The sequence below is a fragment of the Chelon labrosus genome (assembly GCF_963514085.1).
Source record: "Chelon labrosus genome assembly, chromosome: 23".
Taxonomy (NCBI): Eukaryota; Metazoa; Chordata; class Actinopteri; order Mugiliformes; family Mugilidae; genus Chelon; species Chelon labrosus.
In genome coordinates, this window is record NC_140356.1 from 20,160,754 (window position 1) to 20,186,072 (window position 25,319).

At 42.2% G+C, this 25,319-nt stretch overlaps 1 protein-coding gene across 1 annotated transcript; it reads right to left on the minus strand.

Moving 5' to 3' along the window:
• Window positions 1–971: 971 nt before the first annotated feature.
• LOC311508486 (uncharacterized protein) lies at window positions 972–14,902 on the minus strand. The gene is made up of 6 exons (XM_084573256.1): window positions 14,069–14,902; window positions 13,781–13,837; window positions 11,752–11,871; window positions 11,591–11,674; window positions 11,225–11,323; window positions 972–4,895 (listed from the first exon to the last, which is right to left on the minus strand). Exons 1-6 carry the CDS (start codon window positions 14,072–14,074, stop codon window positions 4,803–4,805), a joined length of 459 nt encoding a protein of 152 aa, XP_084429382.1. The 5' UTR covers window positions 14,075–14,902; the 3' UTR covers window positions 972–4,802.
• Between the last annotated feature and the right edge of the window lie 10,417 nt (window positions 14,903–25,319).

The window sequence follows — 25,319 nt, forward strand, 5'->3', positions numbered from 1 at the left end:
TGATAACAATAATAATAATAATAATAGTAATAATAATAATAATACATTTTATTTATAGGCGGCTTTAAGGACACTCAAGGTCACTGTACAAATTGTTAAAATAAAAATTAAGTAAAGTAAAATACAATTAAAGTACACACAACCATATATATAAAACATATAGTTACATAAAAATGACAGCAGATAGAAGTGAGACTATGGAATAGCGTAGGCTTGTCTGAATAAATAAGTTTGAAGCTGAGATTTGAAGGTGGTGACTGAGTCTGAGTTTTTTAAGTGTTCCAGGAGGACGTTCCAGAGGCAGGGGGCTGAATGGGAGAAGGCTCTGGACCCCATGGTGGTCAAGCAAGCAAGTGGGATCATGAGTTGTAGTGATGAGGATGACCTACGAGTGTGTCCGAGATACCGATGGAGGCCAGAGGCATTTAGATCTGAACCATGTACAATTAAACCCTGAGCTTTAACAACGGAAGAAACAGAACCAACAAGAATGATCACAAACCTCCTCTCAGCCTTCACCTGAGTCCTGCTGCACACCTTCTCCCAGTCTTCTTCTTCTTCTTCTTCAAACTAGTGGTTCGAGGTGCATTACCGCCTCCATCTGGACTGGAGGGTGAAGACTTAGTCTTAGATGGACTTCATTGATCCTCAAGGGAAATTGCTTGGTTACAGTAGCTCAGTTGGACGTAAGAACAACACTCTAAAAAAATATTGGAAATACAAGAAGAGGAGGAGGAGGAGGAGAAAAAATAAAAAGAAGGAGAACAAAGAGGAGGGGAAGAGAAAGGATAAAGAAGAGGAGGAGGAGAAAAAAAACGAGAAAAAGATGAAGAACTGAAAAATGAGAATAAGGAGGATAAAAAACTCAATAAGTAGTATGTCCTCCTCCACGTCCTCCTCTTCCATGTTCTCCTCCATGTCCTGAATGTGTAGAGTCTTAGAAGACGACCAATATGTCTCTACGTCTCCAGTGTCTCTGTCCACATGGATTCCATCTTGGTTCATCTTGTTTTTCTACCTCCATGTTTCAAGAACATGCGAAGAGAGAATTTATGGATTTATGTGGAAATACATATAAACGTAAATGTAGGATACTCTACACCTTTAAATGTCTCGTTAGGGCACCACCTCCTGTTATCGTAGGAAGAACACGGTTTAAATCAATTTATCAGTCTCAATTAAATAATTTGCATATCTGAAGGAGTGAATCCTTTACTACAATTTGTACCAGTCATTCTCTGCCGTAAAACAACATCACAAACAACTTCTTAAGTGTGAACAAATATTTATTTAATAAAGTGACAACTATGAATAAATGAGGGACTAACAGAACATATGCATGTGAAATCAAATAAAACGAATATGATAAGGCATGGAATAATAAGTTTTGAGCGATGGTGAGAGATGGAGATGTTTTAAGGTTTAATCTAAAGGGAATGGATTTGATATCTACTCTAATCAATCTTCTCTAAAAGATGTTAGTAGGGAGTTTCAAAGTAGTGACACCAACTCTTTGCCTTAAGCGGTAGGAGCAATTCAGCCTACTTTTGTAGAGTCTTCTTGGCGTCGATTATGGCGAAGCGTCGGTGTGACGAGGTGGTGACGAAGCGTCGGGGTGACGAGGTGGTGACGAAGCGGCACCGAAGCGGCACAGCTGATGCAGGCCTCTCTGGGACCGGTAGACGGGACTCGTTGCTTTGTCTGCAACTCCAACACCCAGCTTTGCTTGAGATCGTTGTAGGTGTTCCGTCCAAGGCAGTAGATGACACTTGGCAATGTCTTTGTGTTTGAAAAAGAAACTGGATCGTCACGTCTTCTTGATGTCGTTGCTATGGCAACAATCTTCTTGGTGTCTTGATCCGTGGAAGAGATTGGGTCTTCCTCTGATATCCCAGCTGACTACGCTGGCTAACTTATAAACGATGTTTGTTAGTACTTCGGTTCGTAGAGTATAAAAATCAATAAAACTAGAAAAATATTAAAGTCACTATAAAAATTGTAGTACGTCGTGGAAAAACGTCCGACAAGAAACAAAAGTTATTAGGTATAACTGTAACTACGTTCGGAACGAAGAAAAGAGCGAGCTCGAGCAAAAATAAAAGCACAAGTAATGTGCGGAGAAAGAACGGCAAAGAACAACGGGAAAAGAAGTAACTAAAGGGAGCGTCGCTCTGGTTTTATGGGTTAATTATTCAAGGCGTGTTTGGCTCAGGTTTCCAGATCCTTCGCGCGGAAAGAGAAGGGAACGCCTATTTCCTTTGTCTCAAGATATCTTATTGCTTGATCTTCTTAACCTAGCCTACTCTATATTATTTAATTTAACCATTCCATCACTCATCATGGCTCGTTAGCAATGTTTTCCTATTCAGTAACAGTCAACATTATAACACGACAAGATAACATATCTGGATGGCAAAATCAAAAGCATCAGCAAATTAATAAACTCAAGTTCTCTTCACAGTGACATTTTGCTAATAAAAAGGTTAGAGTTTCTAAAATGACAATCTCAATGGTTATAGCTTACATTAACAGGTTATTTTACTAATAACATATCCAAAGTTCTATATGCTTCAACTTCAACAATGACTAAAAGAAAGAAAATACTTTTAAAGATAGCCACTTGATGGCAATGTTGATCCATCCTTACCGTGACCAATTATGTGAATTTGGGCTAGCTTAATCGTACAATGATCAAAATCGTCTCATTGTGATCGTAAGCACTTCGTGAACAAAAATATATAACTTACCAGGTTATTACAATTTCGATAGTCATATTATAAAACTTAGGTACTTTTCAGAGGAAAATGCAGATCAGAGTCTGGTCCTGGGGAAAGAAAGTTATTTACGACCTTCTTATCTGTGTTCGTTCCACTCTTGGAGAGGGGAAAGCAAAACCTGTTTAGTGGTATGTTTACATATGTAGGTGTCTCTGAAAGGAAAATTAATGAATACAGATTTAAACACGATTAGTATCACATTAAGGCTTCTTGATTTTGTTCATTCGAATCCAAAAAGGTGAGTCTTTCATTAAGATCCCCCTTTAATTCCTGGGATCGTATTGATGTCTCCTCAAGTGAAAAGAGGAAGATTAGAAGAAGAAAGAGGGTGTGAAATTTCAGAGAACTGTAAATCTGTCCCCTTGTGGCTCAGATGACGTCCAGAGCATCAGGGAGGTCCGATAGTGCGGGCCTGTACCACGTTCGGACATGGCACATTTACGGCTAAGGTGTAAAAGGTTGATCTGTTAGAAGAGTTCTTCTGCAAAACAACTTCGTAAATTTAAATTCCAGAGAGGGGATAATTGAGAGGACGACTGGTTCCCCTACATAAACATGGAACAGTGGTTTTATTGCTCTGGCTCCGCGGTTGGATTCCAGCATCAGTCGATATCTTAATATTAAACACATGAGAATATTCTGTTTCAGCATCGACATACACATCTGTTTAGAAAATACTTCAGGTCATCATGGTTCATGGTGTTAGTGCTCTTCTGGACTGATTTTAATCTGAGGAGGTTCTGGCTTCCAGATTACTGACCTCGTCGCAGCTCCTCTGATATTGTTTTACAATTTCAAATGCACCAATAAGATTTCACTTTTTATTTTAAAAATATACACAGTACTTTAGAAGTGTCTTTAACGTATACAAAAATAATAAAATTCATTTGTATAAATTAGTACAGATTAAAAAATAATTTCATTTTTGAAAAAAATAATTTTCATTCACATAATCATTTTTGCTAAGGCTGTGTGCTAAACTAAGCTAAGCTAAAGACATGATTTGTAATGAAATGTCTGTTCGTATATCCACTTATATATCAGTATATTCCAAAAATGCAGTAGCCTATGTTTTTGTATTAGCCTGTTAGCTGTACTTGCTAACGCTGGAGTTAGCTTGTAAAACGCTCCACAAAAGATGAACGATTTTAAGAGAGTTATACTCAATGAACTTAAAGTCCAGTTAGCAAGTTAGCAGTTAGCTTGCTTTCTGACAGCTAGCTGGCTAATTTAAAAGCTAACAAGCCACGCGGTTAGAGCCATAATTGCACTGAACAACCAAAACAATAAAGAAATAAAGTGAAAAATCCCATAATAATGTGCAATACATGTGTGCAATAAGCTCATATGTGCAATTTATAGTAACTTCATATGTGTAATGTGCAATAAGTCATATCAACAAGTGCAATACCTTCATGTTGTAATAACAGTTGTTATGTCATGCCAGTGTCTATACTCTTATAGTTTTGTACATATTCTTTTCATTCCTTACCTGATTTATATTTTTATTTTATTTTTTACTGCACCTAAAAGGGGACCTCTGGCCGCCCTAATTTCGTTGTACCACAATTACAAATAAAGACATTCTATTCTACATTCTATTCTAAAAGAGCTATGGCGACAGTTTTAGGTTGCGAGCTTAATTTCTAATCATTACAGCTCCAGAATAAGATTTCCTGAATAGTTTTTCCTGTTTTAAAATTGCTCCTGTGTTTGTTTAAATTCAGCTCTGTGTCCAGGAAATTTAGTTTTGTCCTTAAACCTGTGACCTTCTTGCCTCATCTGGTTAACAGAGCTGCAGTCAGATATGGTTCAGCTAATTGTTTTTACAACATGTCTCCATGTAGGGCTAGTACAAAAACAAGACACATAAGAAATATAAAGAAACACAAAACAAAAAGAATAAATGTTTCAACAATCGAATGCTGCAAAGCTTTCTTCTCTTAAAAGGCAAACTTTACCGACTCACTGAATTCCTCCTGCAACAGTGCAGAGGTTAAAGGTCAGAGGTTGTGGGGTTTCCCTTTAGTAGACCTTCATGGCCATGGAAGATTCTCCTGTGCTGTCAGGGCGTCTGATCTGATGGATCATAAAGAGGGAAATCAAAAGACCCAGCAGCTGTGGACACAGACAGACAGACAGACAGACAGACAGGTGGTCAGTTTATAAAAATCAAACCAGGAGTCAAGGACTTTGTTGTGTAGGTGATCTGTCCAATCTCACTGTCTTCTTATTAAGTATTTTGGGTCTTTACCCAAATTGGTCCTCCAGGCTTTTCCCCCTTTATTACTTAAACACAGTGGCGTCGTTAGTTTGGCTTTGTTTTATTATTATTTATTTTTATTTTTTTTTACAAAAAATGCCGACAAATTCAATATAAAGCGTCCAGCATATCAGTTTAAATAAATAATCATATAACCTGTCATTAAGGACTCAAATGTGATCATCTATCTGTCAGTTTCCCTTCACTTCGTAGTGTACGGTAGCCTGGGTGCCAGCCGAACTTAGTCCCGCCCACAACATTTGAGGTCTGGAAGTTCGGTCTGGCATTGCTCCGTTGAGGCGCAATTATGCTCGAACAGGAGCTTTTCGTACCAATCAGATTCTCAGGGGGGCTTTATACGATGATGGACAGATGATCAACAGTAACGTAACCACGTCACCAAAGAGCGCTTGGGTTGAATTTGTTTACAACAAAGATGGCTGCCGCTGGAGAACTGAGATGTGTAGATTCTGCCATCGAGTCTGTTCTAGATAGGGTGACTTGGGGCCTCATGTACGAACGTTGCGTGCGTACAAAAACGTTACGTAAGTACTCGCTCACGTAAAAGTTCAGATGTATCAAGAGTGAAATGTCCGGGAATTTTGTACGTGGCTACGCCAACGACGTGGCTGGCGTACGCTGGATTCTACAGATGTTGATCCTCTGGAGACACTTAGAGGTGATGACGGGAAACTGTCATAAATGTGAAAACTATTACTCCGACCGATCGGGACTGTGCCGGTCGACCCTGAGCAGAGCCATGCAAGCCGCGTGGGACGGAATTATCCTCATGTCAGCCAGGTATATCAGATTCCCACAATGCATCTGAACAGGTCAACATTAAAGAGCAATCTGCAGCGAGAGACGGTTTTCTGAATGTGATCGGAGTGTGCAGTGCACACGCATTGCTATAAAAGCGCCATCGCATGAATTTGTAAATGTCAACAGGAAACATTTTCATTCGATCAGTGTGCAGATCATACGTGATGCGCAAATGCAAGTAAACACTGTGGCAGCGAGACAAAGAGGACATCTTTGCGCATCTCCACTCCAGTGAGTAGCGTCTCCAATTCTCTTTCTGTGAAGTTCTTCTTTTTTCCCGTCTTATTCATTCTTATGTTTTCGTTTTCTGATCGCGCAGAGAGGGGAATCTCAGGTGCAGAGTCAATTTAAATATAATTTGCATATTTAAAAAGGGCGTGGACAGGGAGGAGTCGGCTACGCTCGATTGGGATGTACAAAGGAAATGTGCTTCGAAATGCTTCTAAATCTGAGCTTACGCCACGATTTAGAAGGAAATCTACGCAACTCTTAGTACACGAGGCCCCAGATGTCCCGCTTTGTGTGGGACAGTCACGCATTTTCATTACTTTTCACACGTCCCGCAAATTAAGACGTTGTACCGCATTGTTATTGACAGTCAGACTCCAGTTTTGAAATGCGTGTTTAATAATCTGGCATTTATCAAATAGCTGTTTGGAGAAAGCAGTGAGGGCTGTCATCAGGGGGCAGGGCGGGCTGTTTGATCATGTCAATCAAACTGGGACGCGGACGCAGGTTAAGGGCGCGCCCACCAACAACAAACAATGCAAATCAGATCAGAACGGCATGCAGTGCGAGACATGGAGGGAAGCATAACCCGTACGACTGAGAAGAGGAAATGCAGCTGTAATAAAGACTGGGAAGCTATCTATCCAATGCAAGGCGAGTCTGGTAAAGTTTGCTGTGAAGTTTGCTTGAGTCATTTTTCCGTTTCACACGGAGGTGAATACGACGTGAAACGACACAGACAATGTGAGACAAAACGTGTTGCTCACCTTGGGAACTTGGGAAAGTTGCATTTAAGCAAGTTTTTATATATATTTATATTATAAAATATATTTAAGTTTTTATTTATTTAAGTTATGTGCTACTGAATCAATCAGATGGCAAAGCATAGTAATGCCATAAGCAAAGGGGCAGAATAGAAATGTTTATTTTTTCTCTTAGTTCTTTTAGACTACCTTGATGCATTGGTATCTCACATTGCCTCACATTGTCCCACACAAACGTAGTCTTTGTCCCACGTCTGGCGAATTGGGATCTGGTCACCCTAGTTCTAGAACAGGGATGGGCAACTGGCGGCCCGCGGGCCGTATGCGGCCAGACCTCACTCGACGTGGCCCTTAGATTAATTTTTGAAAATTATAAAACTGTATCCTCTGCCGCACTGAATCAGTTGTAATGACACAGTTGGCCACTAGATGGCGCATCCAACTGCAGATGCCGCCTCGCACACGCTTCCACCGTGTCCGAGAAAATCGTGTCTTTCAGGTGAAAGAAGATTATCTGTTCACAGAATATAAAGGCAAACCTATGTGCTAGTCTGCTTCGAGACATTATCTGCCATGAAGGATTCCAATTTAGGTCACAGCTACAACACGTTGCACAAAGCTAAATACGAGAGGTACTGAAGCTGCAAGGGCTGCTATCGTAGCGGACCTTAAATCAAAAGTACGCAAACAAAGGCGGCTTTTTACCAGTGCCAACTGCTGATGTGGTGAGGTAGAGTGGGTATACTGGGAAAATGTTCAACTCTTTTAGTGTAAAAATGCACAAATTAATAAAAATGAAAAAAAAAAAATCACAGTAAGTGGTTATTTTTAGTTTGCTTCAATAAACACACACACACATATATAATTATAAATAAATATATATAAATATAGTCTAATTACACACAAACATATTTAAAATGGCAGTTTTATCATATCTGGTTAAGTGTGCGGTCCTATGTGGCCCTCAGGTAATGTCGATGAAAAATTGTGGCCCCCTCCATCATTTAAGTTGCCCATCCCTGTTCTAGAAGATATCGACAGCGCATTAATTTTAAAAGAGGAACAGATAAATGCGACACGATTTGTTTGCTGTTTTGTGGAGATGTAATCCTAAACTGAGAACTTGTTCGTATACGCATTCACCTTTAATATTTATCTCAAAAATGATGGCCGTGTTGGTAAGTACTCCGTGTATCCTTAAATTCTTTTTACAACACCGGCAAAAATCGTTTACACTCATCTTCTTCTTCTACTTCTTCCAGCGTGCGTGCAGTTGAGTTCGGTTGGATGAATGGATGCGCAAATGGATAGAAGAACGTTTTTCAGGAAAGTAAGTATTGATCACTGCTGGTAGTAACAATTAGTTAGCTCCAGCCCCCAGCTAACAGCAGAAAGTCCCATGTAATTAATGAAATGCTCCATGTTTGACAAATAAAAACCTGGCTTACACACTACAGACAATCTCTGCGCACGTTTTACCTTTGTTGTTTTGGCTCAAAAGTTACATTCCAGCTGTAAAAGAGCGCTGCTTAGCTAGCTAGCTATAGCTAGTTAGTCTGAAATACCCTGTGAAGGTCCTGGTTGTTTCTAGAGTTCAGTGTGACTCTCTTTACCATATCTTTGGGGTGACTTCCTTCTGGAGCATCAGCTGTGTTTCTCACTTTACGCATGGATGCACACCGTGAAACAGGAGCTGAGCTCATTCACGTATGATTATCATCAGTAGATAATAATAATAATAATAATAATAATTAGACTAACTAGAAAATTCCCGCAGGAAATTTTGAGAGTGACTCGAGGGCTGCTGCCGGGGTTATTAAAAAAAGAAAAGGAAAAAAATGTTGGCATTACCATTTGCCACGCTAACGCGCGGCGCTGACGCACTAAACTAGGCTAAGGGTAGAGATTAGCACAGTCACGCACACACACAATAGAAAACATTCAGCTCAGATGTACACACAGAGCAAGCAGAGTGACAGTCACCTCAAAAAATGTCTTGCTTTACCTCTCTGTTACTGCCTGTCCGTCTTTTACCCTCTCTCTGTCTCTTTCTTTGTTATTTACTTAAATAAACTGAAATTAACTGCCAAGGACTACAAAAATGGCTGCAGCTGTGGCCCTGGCCTGAGGCTGCCATGGTGACTTTGCTGGTTGCCATGACTACTCACAGACACAGGAGAGGAGAAGGAAGAAATTTAGATTTTTTGCCCTCTGACAGTCCTCGCATTTGGGCTCACTGAGGCAAAACCAAAGCTCACATCAGAAAAAAAAAACAGACAGTGATTGGCAGGAGAAGTTCCCGAACACACTGATGTAATTTTGGTGTCTCTGGAGTAAACATTGTGGAAACTGTGGCGAGTATAAGAAGAGGGTGGATTCAGCTTTCCTCGAAAATCAGCTTCATATTTTGAATGGGAGTTTATTGGCAGTTGGAGCGGGACACTCCTCACTCTGGGGCACGCCATTCAAATTCAGAAAATGTCTCGTCTTAGGCGAGCACATTGTATGAATCAGGACAAGTTCCTCTACAAAAGTGGAAAACATCTAATGTCTACGATGTAAGATGTGCCCAGGAGCAGCGTGGAAAGAGAAAAATTTCAGTGAATTTCAGACAGCCTCTACCACTCTAGCCTCTGAGGTCTCCCACTCTAGGCCGAACATTCCACGCAATACACACCCATTATAAACTCAGAAATTTCACATGATTGATCACGATGATTGACGAGTGACTGATCGAAAAGTATAAAAGATATCAAAAATCTGAATGGTATTTTTATAGAGGACAAATTTACCTACATTTTAAAGTTTAAATGAAGTCTCTAGGATAATTTCACGAAAAATTCGTGGATTCCTTATAAAAGTAATAGCACACCGATCCCGATAAAGGCGCATGTTTTGATGTAATTTTTGTCGGTGTCGCCCCAAAATTGCAGGGCGAGTTTGAAATCGAAAAAAGGTACGGAAGATGAATAATATAGAAGAAACACGCAGAAGAACAATAGTGTCTCGTGGCAAAGCTTAGAGCTATATGGGGAGTCGTGTCTCGTGCGTAGCCTCGAGTCACTAATAATAATCACTCCACCAGCCCTATTGGCCTGTAGGAGTCAGGGCAGAGGAGCACAGTGAGTGAGAGGGGAGAGACCTCTACTGGAAAAGTGAGTCTAAAGGATTTCACAGAATAGAATCATTTGTGATGCAGACAGTCTTGGAATTGTATGGAGCTCAGCTTGAATATGAAATATGAAACATTTCAGTCAAGGTGCACCATATAAGACTTATTTAACTTGAGCTTTTATTTCAGAGTAATAATTAAAAAGTGGAGAAAGCCAAGTTATATAAACACACACGCACATATATATATGTGTAAACCAGATTAGCCTGACCCAAAAATTACTTTAATTCAGTAAGTAAGTAATATTTTTCAGGGCTGGAAATTACAACCATTTTAGTCACATATGTGCCCAAATGTAATCTGTGTGACTTCAAAATATTTGGGAGCAAACAATTATTGTGTTCTGAGCGAAAGTCATGGCATTAGCCTCTATGTTGATCAGCTATTAATACAATTCATTGTGTATCTTGAAAGGTCAAAAAGGTAAAAACAGACGGCATTCTTTGATGCGTCCACCCACCAAGTAACTTGCCCATTTTTTTCTCGTTAATGCTGTAAACATTCTGCTACTGTGCAAACCTTTGTTTATTGTCGTACTGTATTAAACAAACAGACTGATAATAAATACTAATAAATAACTACTAATAACTAATAAATCATTTCTCAGTCTTTGCCAGCTGTTTGTGAAATTTTGTGCTCGCGTGCTCGTTTGCTCACATCCTGTGCATCTCCTTGGGGCTAAGCCCCCCCCCCCCCCCCCCCCCCCCCGTCCTGAAAACCAAGTGACGCCTCTGCTTAAACATTTTCAAATACTATTTCAGATTTGTGTGTGAGAAACCGTGATTTTGCTGCAGACGATTTGCTGCTGACTAACTTAAAAGCTAACAAGCCACATAGTTCGCTAGAAGAGCTACAACAACAGTTTCAGGTTGCTTAGTGCTTCAGTGTTTAACTTGCAAGCAACACTGCTTTGCTAGCTTGACGTAAAAGGAGTCATTACACCTCTTTCTTAACTGTATTACTTTTTTTTTTTTTAAATTGCTTATAGTAAAGTTGCAAAGTGGGAGAAACCTTCAGATGTGATTTTAGTAGCCATCTGTGGCCAAAGCTAAATCTGTGTCTTTGCATCTTGTTACGGTTTCTCTGTGGCTTCCAGAGGCCAACAGTTGCCTAGCAATAGGGTTACCATGAATTGATGCTAACATAGGCTACATGCTAGCCACCAACAGCAACAAATAGGAATGAGGGTAGCGCTTACTGCAGTGACGGAAAATCCAAAACACATGCCCACGGCGGCCTTGAAGAAGAATGCATCAGAATAATAATTTGTATATTCTCTGGAGGCGCTGTCAGAGAACTATGAGGAGAGAAAAAAAACACATAAGCATCACAGACCAAAGAGAAAGAATAAGTCGGCATCAAGACAGACTCAGAAGGACATTAACATCAACGTGGTGATGAAGAGTGAAGATAGAGGTTTATTATCATCCAGATCTTTACTCAGTGTCAGTTTTTTCTGTCCGTGGATCCAAACACTAGTCCTTCATATTTCCTCACTGGCAATTTTTCAAGCCCCTCTTAACATCTTACGGGCAAATCAGTGGTGGTTAGAAAGATAGACGACCTGGTTTCTTTGGACGACGACAACGACGACAACGATGCCAAAGATCAGCATGACGATCATTCCAACCGCCATGAATCCTGCAAACTGTACAACAGCAACAATAAATGATTCAGTTGAGAGTTCTTATCCACACTTTGTTTGTCGTAGGCTTTTGTACGTACTATTTTTAGTGGAGTCTCTTTCTCTGAGGATGCAGCAGAGACTCCCAGGCAGGAGATGCCAAGGACGCTAATGGAGAACACCCAACTCCAGACCAGCCCTGAGCTTTCGACCGCCGAGAGCTGCTCGCCCATGACAGGACAACAAGACAACAATGAATTAGTGCAGAGCTGTAAGTGGTGGGCACAATAAAAAACATCTCAATACTTGATATATTGTCAGTGATACAAAAAAGAAAACATTTTCTTTAACTTTGACTTAAAACAATCAGCCACAATGTGTTTACCTGCTAACAATTGTGAACGCTTCACCACTTGGCCAGGCTAACTTGACGCATTAATAAGACAATGACTTCATGAAGAGATTGGAAAATGTCCAAGATTAACTTTATAGGCCAGGCCCACCAGGACCAAGCTGCACCATGACTCCAGTTTTTCAAGGTTGCAGAGTGTAGTACCTTCACCAAAGAGTTTACCTGGTACTACTTTGATTAAAAATCTAATTCAGTTCTATTTCCATTTTACAGTGACTGATGTTTTGATGTAAACACATGTATCTGATCACATCATTTGATTTATGTCCATGGAAACAGTTAACCTCTGATCTAGATCTAAAAGGCTACACAGATTAATCAGTTTCTAAGAAGGCTATATGTATAAATAATAATGATTTACTCAATTTGTGTCATCTTGTGGGCCAGTGGGAACGCAGGATATGAGAGTCAAACCTGATTACAAGTTCTGCAGAATGCCCCAAAAGAAATGAAAAGCAAATTTGATCAGTCCAAAACAATGAGCTAAACACTGTTTTCCATAAAAGGATATCTGCAAAAAAAGTTGACTGAGTAGAAATCTCCCACGAGCTGCATCTGTTCTGCATTAAAGAGAGAAATCAGAGATTCCACTACATCTGGCCTTCTGCACGCCTCCATGTAAACACTGCAAGTTCTTAACATTTCTACTCAAGGGCTATACAAGTCAGATGCTTGCTGTATGTATGTATGTGGAACTATAAACATGGTTTCCTGATGAACGGCATCATACTCTATTTTCACTGTGTTAGCCTCTAAGTCATGTTACAGTAAAATCTAGTCGTTCTGCCAAGAGGCGCCATATAAAGAGAAACTGTAGTTGAGTGTTCGGCAGTGACCGTTAAACCGACAACAATAACGACCAAGCAGGGAGTCCAGTGAGCAGATTTACAGGGATTTATGCTTTCATTATTTGGCAGATAAACTGCTCCTTTTCTTTCTTTTCATCTGTTATGTAATAGAACTGAGTGTTTACTCAACGTGAAAAAATAAATTAAAAACACCCAGTCTGGACCGTAATATTGTTCCATCATGTTTTATCTCCTCACCTGTACTCTAGAAGTGTTTAGCTTAAATCCACAGAGTCCACCATGCTGAATGAACAAACCAAAAATGGACTCCAGAGAGGACCTTTTACATTACATTGACTCAACATTTGAAAAGGGAGTATTCAGTTGGTTACAGTTCACACTTTACCACTTGATGTCACCATTTCCTCTATACTGGTCCTTTAAAGGATAATTCAGCTTTATCAGGTCTAATTTTCAGTTTATACAGACTAACACTTATTTTCTTCTTCAGATTTCATTCATTCATCCATCTTCTGTAACCGCTTGTTCCTGTTAAGGGTCGCGGGGTCTGCTGGAGCCTATCCCTGCTGTCATCGGGCGAGAGGCGGGGTATACCCTTGACAGGTCTCCAGTCTATCACAGGGCTAACACAGAGAGACACTCACACCTACGGCCAATTTAGAATCACCAATGACCTAACCAGCATGTCTTTGGACAGTGGGAGGAAGCTGGAGAACCTGGAGAGAACCCACGCAGACACAGGGAGAACATGCAAACTCCACACAGCCGCCCAGTCGGCCCATGGATTCAAACTGGGGACATTCTCGCTGTGAGGCATCAGTGCTAACCAGATTTGTTGTTTCTTAAAATTTCAGAAGTGTAATTAAATTAATATTGTGACTGAATGGACTCAGTGTTGTTGCTGTTTACCTGATGGCTGTAGACGCTGGCATTCATCGTATTGTATATCAGAGAACATCCAAAGATCTGAGGACACAGTTTAAGGATTAAAGCGTATGGAGGATTAAGTGTGTGAAAATAAACATTTTCAAACAATCATACTTCATTTAAAGGAATATAAATGAATCAAATACTTTTTATTAGAGAACATTAAGATTTGAAAAGCGTTTTTTAACAACAGAGATGGTTTTAAAGGGATTTAAAGGCTTTAAAGGGATAGTTCACCCTAGAATGATATTTCGCTCATTATCTACTCACCCTCATGTTGACTAAGGGCTGGAAGAAGTTTCAGAGTCCTCCGTCCCTTCTCTGAGTTACAGGGGGTCTTGGTGTAGCAGTGCATTTCAATGCAACGGTTGTAAAGGGACACCAGAGCTCTTCGTAAAAAAACACACACAAAAAAACATCCAAATACCTCCATGATGCTCGTATGTAATGTCCGTCTTGTGCTGAAGCCCCAAATTGCGTAATTGTCCCGAAAAAAATTAAATAAGTCCACATTCCAAGCATGTTTGTAGCATTAGCTCCGAGTGTTGTTGTCCCGGCTCTTCCGCTGCCAGCGCGCATGCGCAAGGTTCGCACTGAGACTCGCTTCCTTGTTTACCCCGGCGAATTGAGCCAGCCGGCGAAGGACCAGAAAAGTGTTGTCCCGGTGCAAGGCAGGCTATTACGGGCTGCTTCTAGTCCTTCGCCGGGGTAAACAAGGAAGCGAGTCTCAGTGCGAACCTTGCGCATGCGCGCTGGCAGCGGAAGAGCCGGGACAACAACACTCGGAGCTAATGCTACAAACATGCTTGGAATGTGGACTTATTTAATTTTTTTCGGGACAATTACGCAATTTGGGGCTTCAGCACAAGACGGACATTACATACGAGCATCATGGAGGTATTTGGATGTTTTTTTGTGTGTGTTTTTTTACGAAGAGCTCTGGTGTCCCTTTACAACCGTTGCATTGAAATGCACTGCTACACCAAGACCCCCTGTAACTCAGAGAAGGGACGGAGGACTCTGAAACTTCTTCCAGCCCTTAGTCAACATGAGGGTGAGTAGATAATGAGCGAAATATCATTCTAGGGTGAACTATCCCTTTAAAGTGACTGGGAAAAAAGCTCAGACAGGTTATCTATAGGCGCACCACTTCCTGCTGATTTGTAAAGTGTTCTGCTATTTCTGCTCTGAGACACACGGGGGAGACAAAGAGCTAAAGAACTGATTTTCTCCTTCAGAGCTAAACACAAACTCCTCATATTTCAATCTCTGGTGACACAAATGTCTTTCAAATACAAATGCACTGCTTTAATTAAAGTTATGAACTCTAATCTAATGTATTTAAAATAACTTTTAAATACCAACTTAAAATCATATTAATAAGCAAAAAAAAAAAAAAAAAAGTAAAAGAAGTCAGAAAGTGTAAATTGAATCCAGTGTGCACCAGGAAAGACAAAAACATGGTGTGGTGAGGATGAAAGACCATTTTGGAAAAGCTTTTTTTTTTTTTTTTTTTTTTTCTGTTAAACAGAAATGATTATTTCCTCCACAAACTCTTCTCATTGCAAGTTAATTTATTTTTCCATTGTTGTTGCAGAAAACACTAGAACCTCATTTGAGTCGATGGGCGGACTTTTTTACTTTTTTTTTCAGACTCTCATTTACTGGAAATGATCGTTACACCCGGTTTAGACCTGATTACTGTTCTGGGAAAAAACAACAAGAACAAAAAATATACCTTTATCTCCTCACCTTTGTTTTAAGCATTGTATAATTTCAAGTGTTTTGTTAAATGTGAATAATTACATTTTTTGAATATGAAAGTTTTTAAAGAATCTTTTCCAGTTGTTCAAATTAAGTCTGTGTCAAATGCGACTTTTTTCGTGCCTATTCTTTTGTTAGTTTTCTTTAGAAGCTAAAAATCCAACAATTAACAATCTTCTCAAGCTATTTCTAAATGCTAAATAATAACATGTTTAAAGATTAATATCTGCTTTTCTTTTATACAAAGAAAAACACCTGAAAAGATTAATTTGCACTTACTGAAAACAGCACATTGAAGAAGATGAAGAGGTGCTTGAGGCATCCGTTAATTTTTCCCATTTTAAGTTGTTTTAAGAGTGGCTGGGAGGACGTGAAGCAGAGTGAATGTAGCTCAGTGAGACTGTGGTGATGTGCTGCAGTAGAAGCTGTGATAAACCCACGGCAGGAGGGAGCTGTGGCACATAGAGCTGATCTGCAAGAGGGGGAAGGCGGGAAAGTGGTGACGCCTCTTAACCGTCAAGACCACACTGAACAAGTACAGATGTTGAAAAATGAAAGGACCGCCAACATCTCAGGGAACGGATTAAATCTAAAACCTCCTGCCAGTTGAGTCATGTAGATAATGAGCCTTGATCCACATTTGAACTCATGTCAAAACGAAACTGAAAAGAAACTGAACCAAGAGAAACTTTCAAAACATTTGAACAAAGCAAGATTTCTTAATCTGTTCAGTTTTGCACAAACATGCTAATCAAGTTAATTTACATTTCATCAATCTATGAACAAAGAAACCAGAAAGAGAAGTAAAGGACATTTGATTCAGTCAGTGATTTCAAATCTTTTCTGTTGGTCTAAATGGAGCATGGACATGACTCTGGAACAATATTCAGATGTAACTTTAGACTTTCTGACTCAAGGTATCTGGTCATCTGAATTTATCTCTGAATCTGGAGAAGAACCAGGTTTATTTAGAGCTGAACACAATGATCCATGGACCAGAGATACCTGGACCGGAGAGACCTGGACCAGGGGTCACTGTGGAGACTTCTTCCTGGACCAGAGAGACCTGGACCAGTGGTCACCATGGAGACTATGTTCTATCCGTGTGGCTGTGGTTGTTAAAGTTGGACCGTATATAATGATGAATATGGGTGTCTCCCCGGTGTGTCGATCAGAACACAGGAAACTGGAATTATGCAAACTGATGTTTACTTGAAGTCAAGGGTACATTACAGCACAGCAAAGCACAAAGGGCAAGTTTCCAATGAAATGTCTATTTCAACTCAAATATCTCTATGTGTGTATGTGTGGTCTGAAATAAAACAAAAGATACACCATATTTACATTAGTATCACTATACGAAACTACACAGTCATAATACTGACTTTGCTCATACTGCTTAAACTATACAGGTGAAACTAGGTTCTTCAACTATACAACCCCTATCATGCTACAATGGTGCCACCTAGTGGCCATATGCGTCACTGGAAAGGGGAACGCACTGTCTAATTATCCAGCGACGTGACGGTTGAAATTGGCATATATTCTGCGATATGTCTAACATGAAATACTGCAACAGAATCGACTGGAATGAGGTAAACTAATATTCAAACTGATTGCTAACTTTCCTCTGACACAAATCACGTAATATTCACACCAAACAGCAGCAGGAAGGAAAAGTCCTTTGAAGTTAGCTCTATAAGCTACATGCAAACGGTTTTACAAGCGATCTCTGGTAAATTATAAACCACTCACTTAAATACTACAGTAAAAAACAGACTTAACACTTAGTATTTGTACAGGGTTACTTACTTATTTTGGGCAATTACGCACACAAGGCACACAAAGGTTTCTCCTACCGAGTCACTGCTGCATCTAACTTTACGGTACACTAATAAACGGGAATGTTCTAACTGGCGCATGCGCACAGGGGTGGCCTTTCTAACATAGCTGCCCACAAATTTGTGTCCAAATTTGATCCCTGGAAAGGCCACTCTAGTGTCCATTTGGGTCGTCAGGGTCGTCCTCTGTGTCCCGCATCTCTGGCAGCACAATCAGATGGGCAATGGGCCTAGTGTAAACTCGGTCATGGATCTGCACCTCAGCTGTCCTCACACGTCCATCCATGCCTGGAAAGACCTTGGTCACTTTGCCTATCTGCCATAATGACCGTGGTACTTGGGGTTCAATCAGCACCACCACCATGCCGACATCTGGAGAATGATTCTGGCACTTCCCTCTGGTTAGTAGTCCTGGTAGGTAATGTTGGATGAATGCTGACCAAAATCTCTCTGCCAACACCTGGGAATGTCTCCATCTCCTCTTGCTCAGCAGCTCGGACTCTGGATAAACAACTTGAGGTAGGGAGCTATCTGGCCGCCCCATGAGGAGGCAACTGGACGTCACTGGGTCTGGATCTGCTAAGTCTGTGGAAACATATCCGAGGGGCTTAGAGTTCATTATGGCCTCGATCTCAGTAAGGACCACCCTAAGGACTTCCTCCATAACAGTCTCTGAGCCCAGTGTGGAATTAAGGGCTGCCTTGACCTGAGCGGATCTCCGCTCCCATGCGCCACCAAAGTGAGGAGCAGCAGGAGGGTTGTAATGGAAGCTGATCTGTCGCTTGGCCAGGAGTTGTTTCAGTTCAGAGCTCAGTTTACAGTAGGCATCTCTGAGTTCAGTTTTCCCCCCACGGAAGTTTGTGCCTTGATCAGAGTAGAGTTCTGCAGGCTTGCCACAGCGGGCAGTGAACCTTGTAAGGGCCAAGAGGAAGGCATCACTGTCGACGGATGTCAGGATCTCTAGATGCACAGCCCTACTTGTTAGGCATTTAAATATCAGGCCCCACCTTTTCTCGTTTTGGTGCCCCACCTTGATCAGGAATGGGCCGAAGCAGTCCATTCCAGCAGAATGAAATGCTGGTTTGAACAGCCTGAGTCGAGGTGGTGGAAGATCCATAATTTTCTGGCAGGCTGGCTTGGACCTTCATTTACGACATTCTAGGTATGTCCGCTGGTGCCTGCGTACTGCTTCCCTTCCTCTGAGTATCCAGAACTGTCGGCGTAGCTCAGCAAACACACGCTCTGGTCCTGGATGACACAACTAGAATCCTTTATGAGAAGGTGAGTATTCTGATGGCTGGGATCCAAGACTACAGGGTGAACTGTGTCTGCTTCAAGGCCTTCAACGTGTCTTAACCGGCCTCTGACTCTGATAAGCTGGATGGTCTTTTCAAACTCAGGTGAGAGGCGGAGTAATCGGCTGCTTGGGGGAACTGGTTTTCCTGTCTGTAGGAGCTGATAATCGTCAGGAAAGCAATCTGTCTGAACTCTTTCCTCAGCACTAGAATCTCTGCTTCTTTAAATGTATCTGCAGTAGGATGATCAGTCAAACCTGCTGCCCCATGAAGCTCCTCTGCTACTTACCAAGTCTTGCCAGCTGGAATGCTTGCATCCATCTGTTGCAGGTGGTAAGGTAATGGTTAGCCCACAGAAGGCAGTCTTTCTCATTTCTGTGTCATCATCCCCAGCTGGTCATGAGGGATTAGCGGGCCATTCACTCAGAAGCTGCAGTAGAAACTGTGGTTCATGGATCCAACGGTTAGGTCGTGTGAGCTCTTCCAAGCTCTTCCCTCTGGTAAGATCATCTGCAGGATTCCTGGCAGAGTCTACATATCTCCATGATTTCAAGTTGGTCAATTCCTGTATCTCTGCCACTCGGGTACCTACAAATACCTTAAAGTGGCAGGACTCAGAGTGCAACCAATAGAGAACAGTGGTAGAGTCTGTCCAGTAGGTGACTTCTTGGATAGGCAGTGTAAGCTCTTTTAGGAGAAATGTAGCCAGCTGGGCGCCTGAGAGTGTTCCACAGAACCCCAACCATGGCACTGAGTGCTGTTTCTTTGGAGCTACTCGTGATCTTGCCAGGAGGAAGGCTAGATGTACATTGCCACCTGCATCTGTGCTCTGGAGGTAAGCTATGGATCCATATGCCTTCTCAGAAGCATCACACACTCATCACTGTGTTTAAAGCCTAAGGTGTCAGTGTCACAGAACCTACTCAAGCCCAAAGTTTCTCTTACTTCTGCTTTGTCTTGCGAGAGCCACACCTCCAACTTGGCAGATCTAGCATCAGTTGGGATGTGACTCGCAACGTCCGGCTGGTTGCTGGCCCACTGCCGGATGTCGAATCCTCCAGATGCTAGAAGGTCCCTTAACTTGTTCAGCAGATGACGGGCTTCCTGACTGGTTGTGGAACTCTGAAGACAATTGTCTACATAAAAACACTTCTCCACAGAGAATCTCATGTCTTCTTCTGCCATGCTGTGTGATGAGACATGTCTCTGTAGGGCAAAGGTTGCACAACAAGGACTGCAAGTGGTCCCGAAGGGTAGTACTTGCCACTCATAAATGTCAGGGGTGTCATCTCTCCTTATGTCGCGCCATAGGAAGCGTAGTAGAGGCTTGTCTTCAGGCAAGAGCAATACCTGGTGAAACATACCACGAATGTAATCGAAGGAGAACACCTAGGAGAGAAGGGCTCAGGGTAGGACCAGGCAGCAGGCCCTCGTTGAGGTTGAGACCCTTGTATCTGAAGGAGCAGTTGAATACTATTTGGTCTTTACCGTTGTGAATGAATGAATGAATGAATGAATGTCTTTGTCATTGCACAAGTACAACGAAATTAAAAGTGCATAAAAAAAAGAGAACATAAAAGAAAGAAAAGGATAAAAAACACACCACATGTGCACTAGCATTCACATTCACACATTCACATTCTGCAGTATTGCACGAGTCATAAATATTGCACAGCAGGAGAGGGATAAGTTAATTTAATGCGGTTATGGCTTTTGCATAGAAACTGTTTTTTAGTCTGTTTGTCCGTGCTTTTAATGACCTGAAACGTCTGCCCGAGGGCAGCAATTCAAGGTATGAGTGTCCCGGGTGGGATGAGTCCCTGAGAATGTTTTTAGCCCTCCAGAGACAGCGTGAGCTGTACAGGTCTTCCAGGGTGGGGAGAGGGCAGCCGATGATTTTTTGGGCCGTGTTGACAACCCTCTGGAGCGCTTTCCTGTCTGCTACTGTGCAGCTGGCGAACCACACACACACACACAGTAAGTCAAAGTGCTCTCTATGGAGCAATGATAGAAGGACACCAGCAGTTTCTGAGTGAGGCTGTTATTCCTGAGTACTCTCAGGAAGTACAGTCTCTGCTGTGCCTTCTTGATGATGGTCGTGGTGTTAATGCTCCAGGTTAGGTCCTCCTCCTGTGGTTGACCATGAAGTGGGGAATGTACCAACTTTCACCACTGGGGGTGGTCTCGGAGGGAAGCTTGTCCACAGCATTGGCCATCACCAGGTTCTTCACCTCTGCATTTTGCAGGACGCTTCTCCATGCTCCAGAGGCTAGGCATGACAGCTTCCTTTGGGGCCTGGAAGCAGGGAAAGTCGGCCTTGCGTAATGTTGGTGCGGCGTAACGCATAACTCCGTCCACCTCCACTCTAGTTGTCTTGGCCTCCAAACAGCGAATGGCCTCTTGATCCTCTCTTGACCTTGTAACCTGTTTCTCACACCAATAAGGCAAGACAACAAGTTGCCACAGTCTTTCTACATCTCTTTTGAGTTCTAGCTCTGCAGGACTCAGGGAAAGGTGAACGCACTCTTGTGATTGCAACTGAGTTCGAAAAAGACAAGTGGGTGCCTGTAGCACCCATCCAAGCCGGGTCTTTCTGGCAGCTGGCCCACCTGGTGGTCCCAGACAAACAGGTGTGATGGGTGTTATTAGATGGGGGTGATCGGCACCGATAAGTAGCAGGGGCGATGCGTGTTCGAAGGGCTGCAGAGGTAGGTTTTGAAGATGCTTATACTTGCTTAATTTGGAAGATCTTCTGGGGCTGACTCGCTGGAGATATCTGGAAGGAGACAGAGGAACCACTAAGGGTTTGCACATCCTGACGGATTGTTCTCAGTGTTAAACTTTCTTCTGATCCTTGTATGCCCAGCTTAAGTGCTGCAGTAGCAAGTAGGATGGTTCGTTCTGATCCATCATCGAGCACTGCATGGGTGTTGAGAGTTTTCCCTTGGTAGTGAATCAGAACTCTGGCGACCTTCAGGAGGACTCTTTTACTGTCTGTAGGAAATCAAATCCTCTTTAGGACTGGCATCCTTGGAGTTGACCTCATGTAGGATCTGAAGATGTCTGCCTTTGCAGATGTTACATGGCTTCTTCAGAGTGCACTGTGCAGCCTGATGTGTGTGTGCACACCACCAACATCTATGGTCAGTTTTGATCCAATTGGCCATTTGATCCTTAGTAAAGGCTTTGAACACAGTACACTGACTAAGGTGGTGATCGTTCTTGTTACAGTATGGACAGAAGGCCTGTGATGTGGCTCTCTTCTGGGGTGAGTCAGATTGCGGATTTGTGGATGTTTCGTTGGGTCCATGGAGTACTGTGGTTGAGCGAGCTGATTTTCCTTCTCGCTTATGCTCAGGTCTTTGTACTGCTTTCTGCCCCTTATTGGGATTCAGTGACTCAGAGCCTTGACACCATGCCTCATAATGAAGCCACTCTGACAAGTCAGTGCGAGTGTACACAGTTCCAGGACGACGACCCATCTGGTGGCAGAACTCTCACCTCATCTCAGCTGGTAATTTACTCAGAAGTCGCTCCACATGGGACCCACATCGCAACTCTGCTCCACCTTCTGGACCTAGAGTGTGCCAACAAGAGACCTAATCTGCAAAGCAAATCTCTCAAATGCATCTGCATCTCTCCTTCTTATGTCTGCTGAGTCCATCACACTAAAATCTCTGACTGACCTGCCCATCCTGTGCTGCTTTTTTGAATAACCATTGACTGTACATACTAGGAAATAACTCAAATGTTTGCGTGGATCAGTTGCTTCTGTGGTGCCGTAGGCGGCTTCTCTTTCCAGCCACGCTGTATGCAGTAAATCACACGTTGGCTGAAACCTTTTTTTTTTTTTCTCTCAACGGGGGTGAACGACATTACTTCCCTCCAGACTGAGCGAAACTCAGGTCTATGGTCACTGTTGGAAAAATGATGTGTTCATGCACAACACTGGTCATACGGTTATTAGGAGCATTTTAAGATTACAAAAGAAATGTGTAAACATACCAGAAAGTTAACAACTGCTTTAATAGCTGCTGCAGATGTTTTGTGAACGGTTTTAAAGGAGGAACGAAAGTGAAGCCTTTTAAGGCTGTGTTCTCTCTAGTCCATCTGTAGCTGCTCAGCTTCCTGTTGATCTTACCTCAAGTGTTTGTGGGAGGTTGGTTTATTTTAGCCGACAAAGCTCTGTAACATCTGATTTATTCAACAAAAAACTCAGTGGACTGTTTCAATAAACAGCATTTATGATGATTACATTCATTGTAGACTCAACAGCAAACGGCGTTAATATGACTCTCACTTTTGGTTTAGAGATGAAGAAACGTCAGAGCTGGAAACTTTCTCTGCAGCTCTGTCTCAGATCAAACAACCTGTAGACGTGTCAGAGGTTAAACCGGTTCTGCTACAACATGACTTTGTGAAGGACGAGTGAAGGATAAGTGGTGCAACGTCTTCTCAAAAAAAAAATATAATAATAATTTACATATTCCATGAGAAGTTTGTTCTCACTTCTTGCAGAGTTTGGGAGTTCTTGCAGCTTGTTCTCGACACATCAACCAGGTGTGGTGTCTGACAATTATTCTGTGATTGGTCAGAAATTTGAAGTGGGTTTTGCAATGTAGAAAAGCAAAAATGCTAGCGGCCACGCTGTGAGCTCCCACACATATTCAACTGTGTGTAGGTGCATGCTGAATGAACGCTGCGATCCGACGGACACGGTCGTCAAAACGACTGGTCGACATCAACAAATGTACAAGAAATAGAGACAGAAGACTATATATTCTATCCATAGGGATGATTGTAAGGTGTAACAGTGTCCATTAATATGAATAACATGGAGTTTTGTTGTTGTTGTCCAACTGGATAGAGTAGGGGATGAATGACGTCCTGTAGCGTTCACTGTGGGAGTGGATCTGGATCAGTCTGTTGCAGAATAAGCTCCACTGTCCCTCTATAGTCTGGTGGAGTGGACGAGATGGATTGTCCACGATGGAGAGCAGTTTGTCCAGTGTCCTCCTGTCCCTCACTGAGACAAACATCTCCAACTTACCATAAATCATGTGTCCAGCCTTTCAGATCAACTTGTCCATCCTACCGATGTCCTTTCTGCTGGTACAGTACAGACTGGTAGAAAGTCTCCAGCAACTAGTTGCAGACAGACCTGATCTTCCTCAGGAACTAGAGTCTACTCAGGTCCTTCTTGTCCATCACTGTTGTCTCTCCAGTCCAGTCTGTTGTTCATGTGGACTCCCAGGTACTTCTGTTTTTTTGCCACTTGCCTTAAAGGGGAACTCCGGCGTAAAATGAACCTGGGGTTAATAACACATGTGTACCGAGTTCGACTGTTCTCTGGTATTTGTTTTCATGTATTTGTTTTGTTGGTCAAATGTGACCAGTTTTCTTGCAAACCGCTATTTAGCGTATAACGCTAGCCGGGAAACCAGGGAAACTGAACTGTCTGTTGCCGGAAGAAAGCACTGAGAGCACTGAACGAAGAGAGTTCAGTTTCCCCAAGATGGCGCCCGCCTGGATAAGCGAGCTGGACGCGGACGGTACTGTATTCCTTTTTTAATAAACTGCCTGTATACTTGCAAAGTTCTCAATGCTTCGGTTTACATGTAGAGACCCTAGTTATGCTACCGTGTAAGTGTGGTGATATTGTGAGCCTTGTTAGTGGTATAGAAATAGCGATTTCTTTTTATGTGTAGGTGTGCCCCGAAGGCTAGCGTTATACGCTAAATAGCGGTTTGCAAGAAAACTGGTCACATTTGACTAACAAAACAAATACATGAAAACAAATACCAGAGAACGGTCGAACTCGGTACACATGTGTTATTAACCCCAGGTTCATTTTGCGCTGAGTTCCCCTTTAATGCGAGTTGTGCTCAGTCATTTGATGTCATCCAAAATGTCTTCAGTTAACCTACTAATGGTGTCATTTGACAGCGGTATAGTTTTTAGTTTATCCGACTGACCCCACACCTCTCTGACCAGGTACGATGAGATCCTCTGTGATGGTGTGGGGCTTCTTTAACTTCGCTATAAGACGTGCCACCAGGTAAGAGTGCCTGTTCTTTCTCAGAGCATGAAGACACTTTTGTGACGTCCTCAGGTGTTGAAGTTGCCTTCTGAAGTACTCAACAGGTTTATCTTAGAGAGGATGGTGTTTTGTTTCCAAATGCCGAGATGCCAATGCCTCGCTGCACAAAACACTCTGAGGTTTTTGTCCACAATATAATTATATGAGAATTATGTCTCATATAATCCGTGTCATACCTGTATTTCACTATGCTAAATTAGCATATGTAAACAAACTTTGCAGATCTTTTTCTACTGCCACCTACTGTTAAGGAGTGTGAATCGATGACACTTTGTTTTTTTTCCCCCAGACAAAGGCTCGCGACCCATTGAAAACAGGCCTGTGACCAACTTTTGGGTCCCGACCCACCAGTTGACAATGACTGTTCTAGATAATAAAACCCCTTCATGGGTAAAGAGCTGGTCTGGACTCTTATGGGAGGTATTATTTTGGGCTTCATTACCTGGGTGGAGATAAATGTCCTGAAATGTGTCGGGCACTCTGGTGACAGTCTGAAGGAGTTGGACGTCAGACGGTGGCGT

What these genes read in the sequence shown, in the direction of transcription:
- LOC311508486 (XM_084573256.1), bottom strand. An exon ending in AAGAGACTCCACTAAAAATA is followed by an intron (nt 11,675 to 11,751) that starts GTACGTACAAAA and finishes GCTGTTGTACAG; the next exon opens with TTTGCAGGATTCATGGCGGT. An exon ending in TTGGATTTTCCGTCACTGCA is followed by an intron (nt 4,896 to 11,224) that starts GTAAGCGCTACC and finishes CTGTGTCCACAG; the next exon opens with CTGCTGGGTCTTTTGATTTC.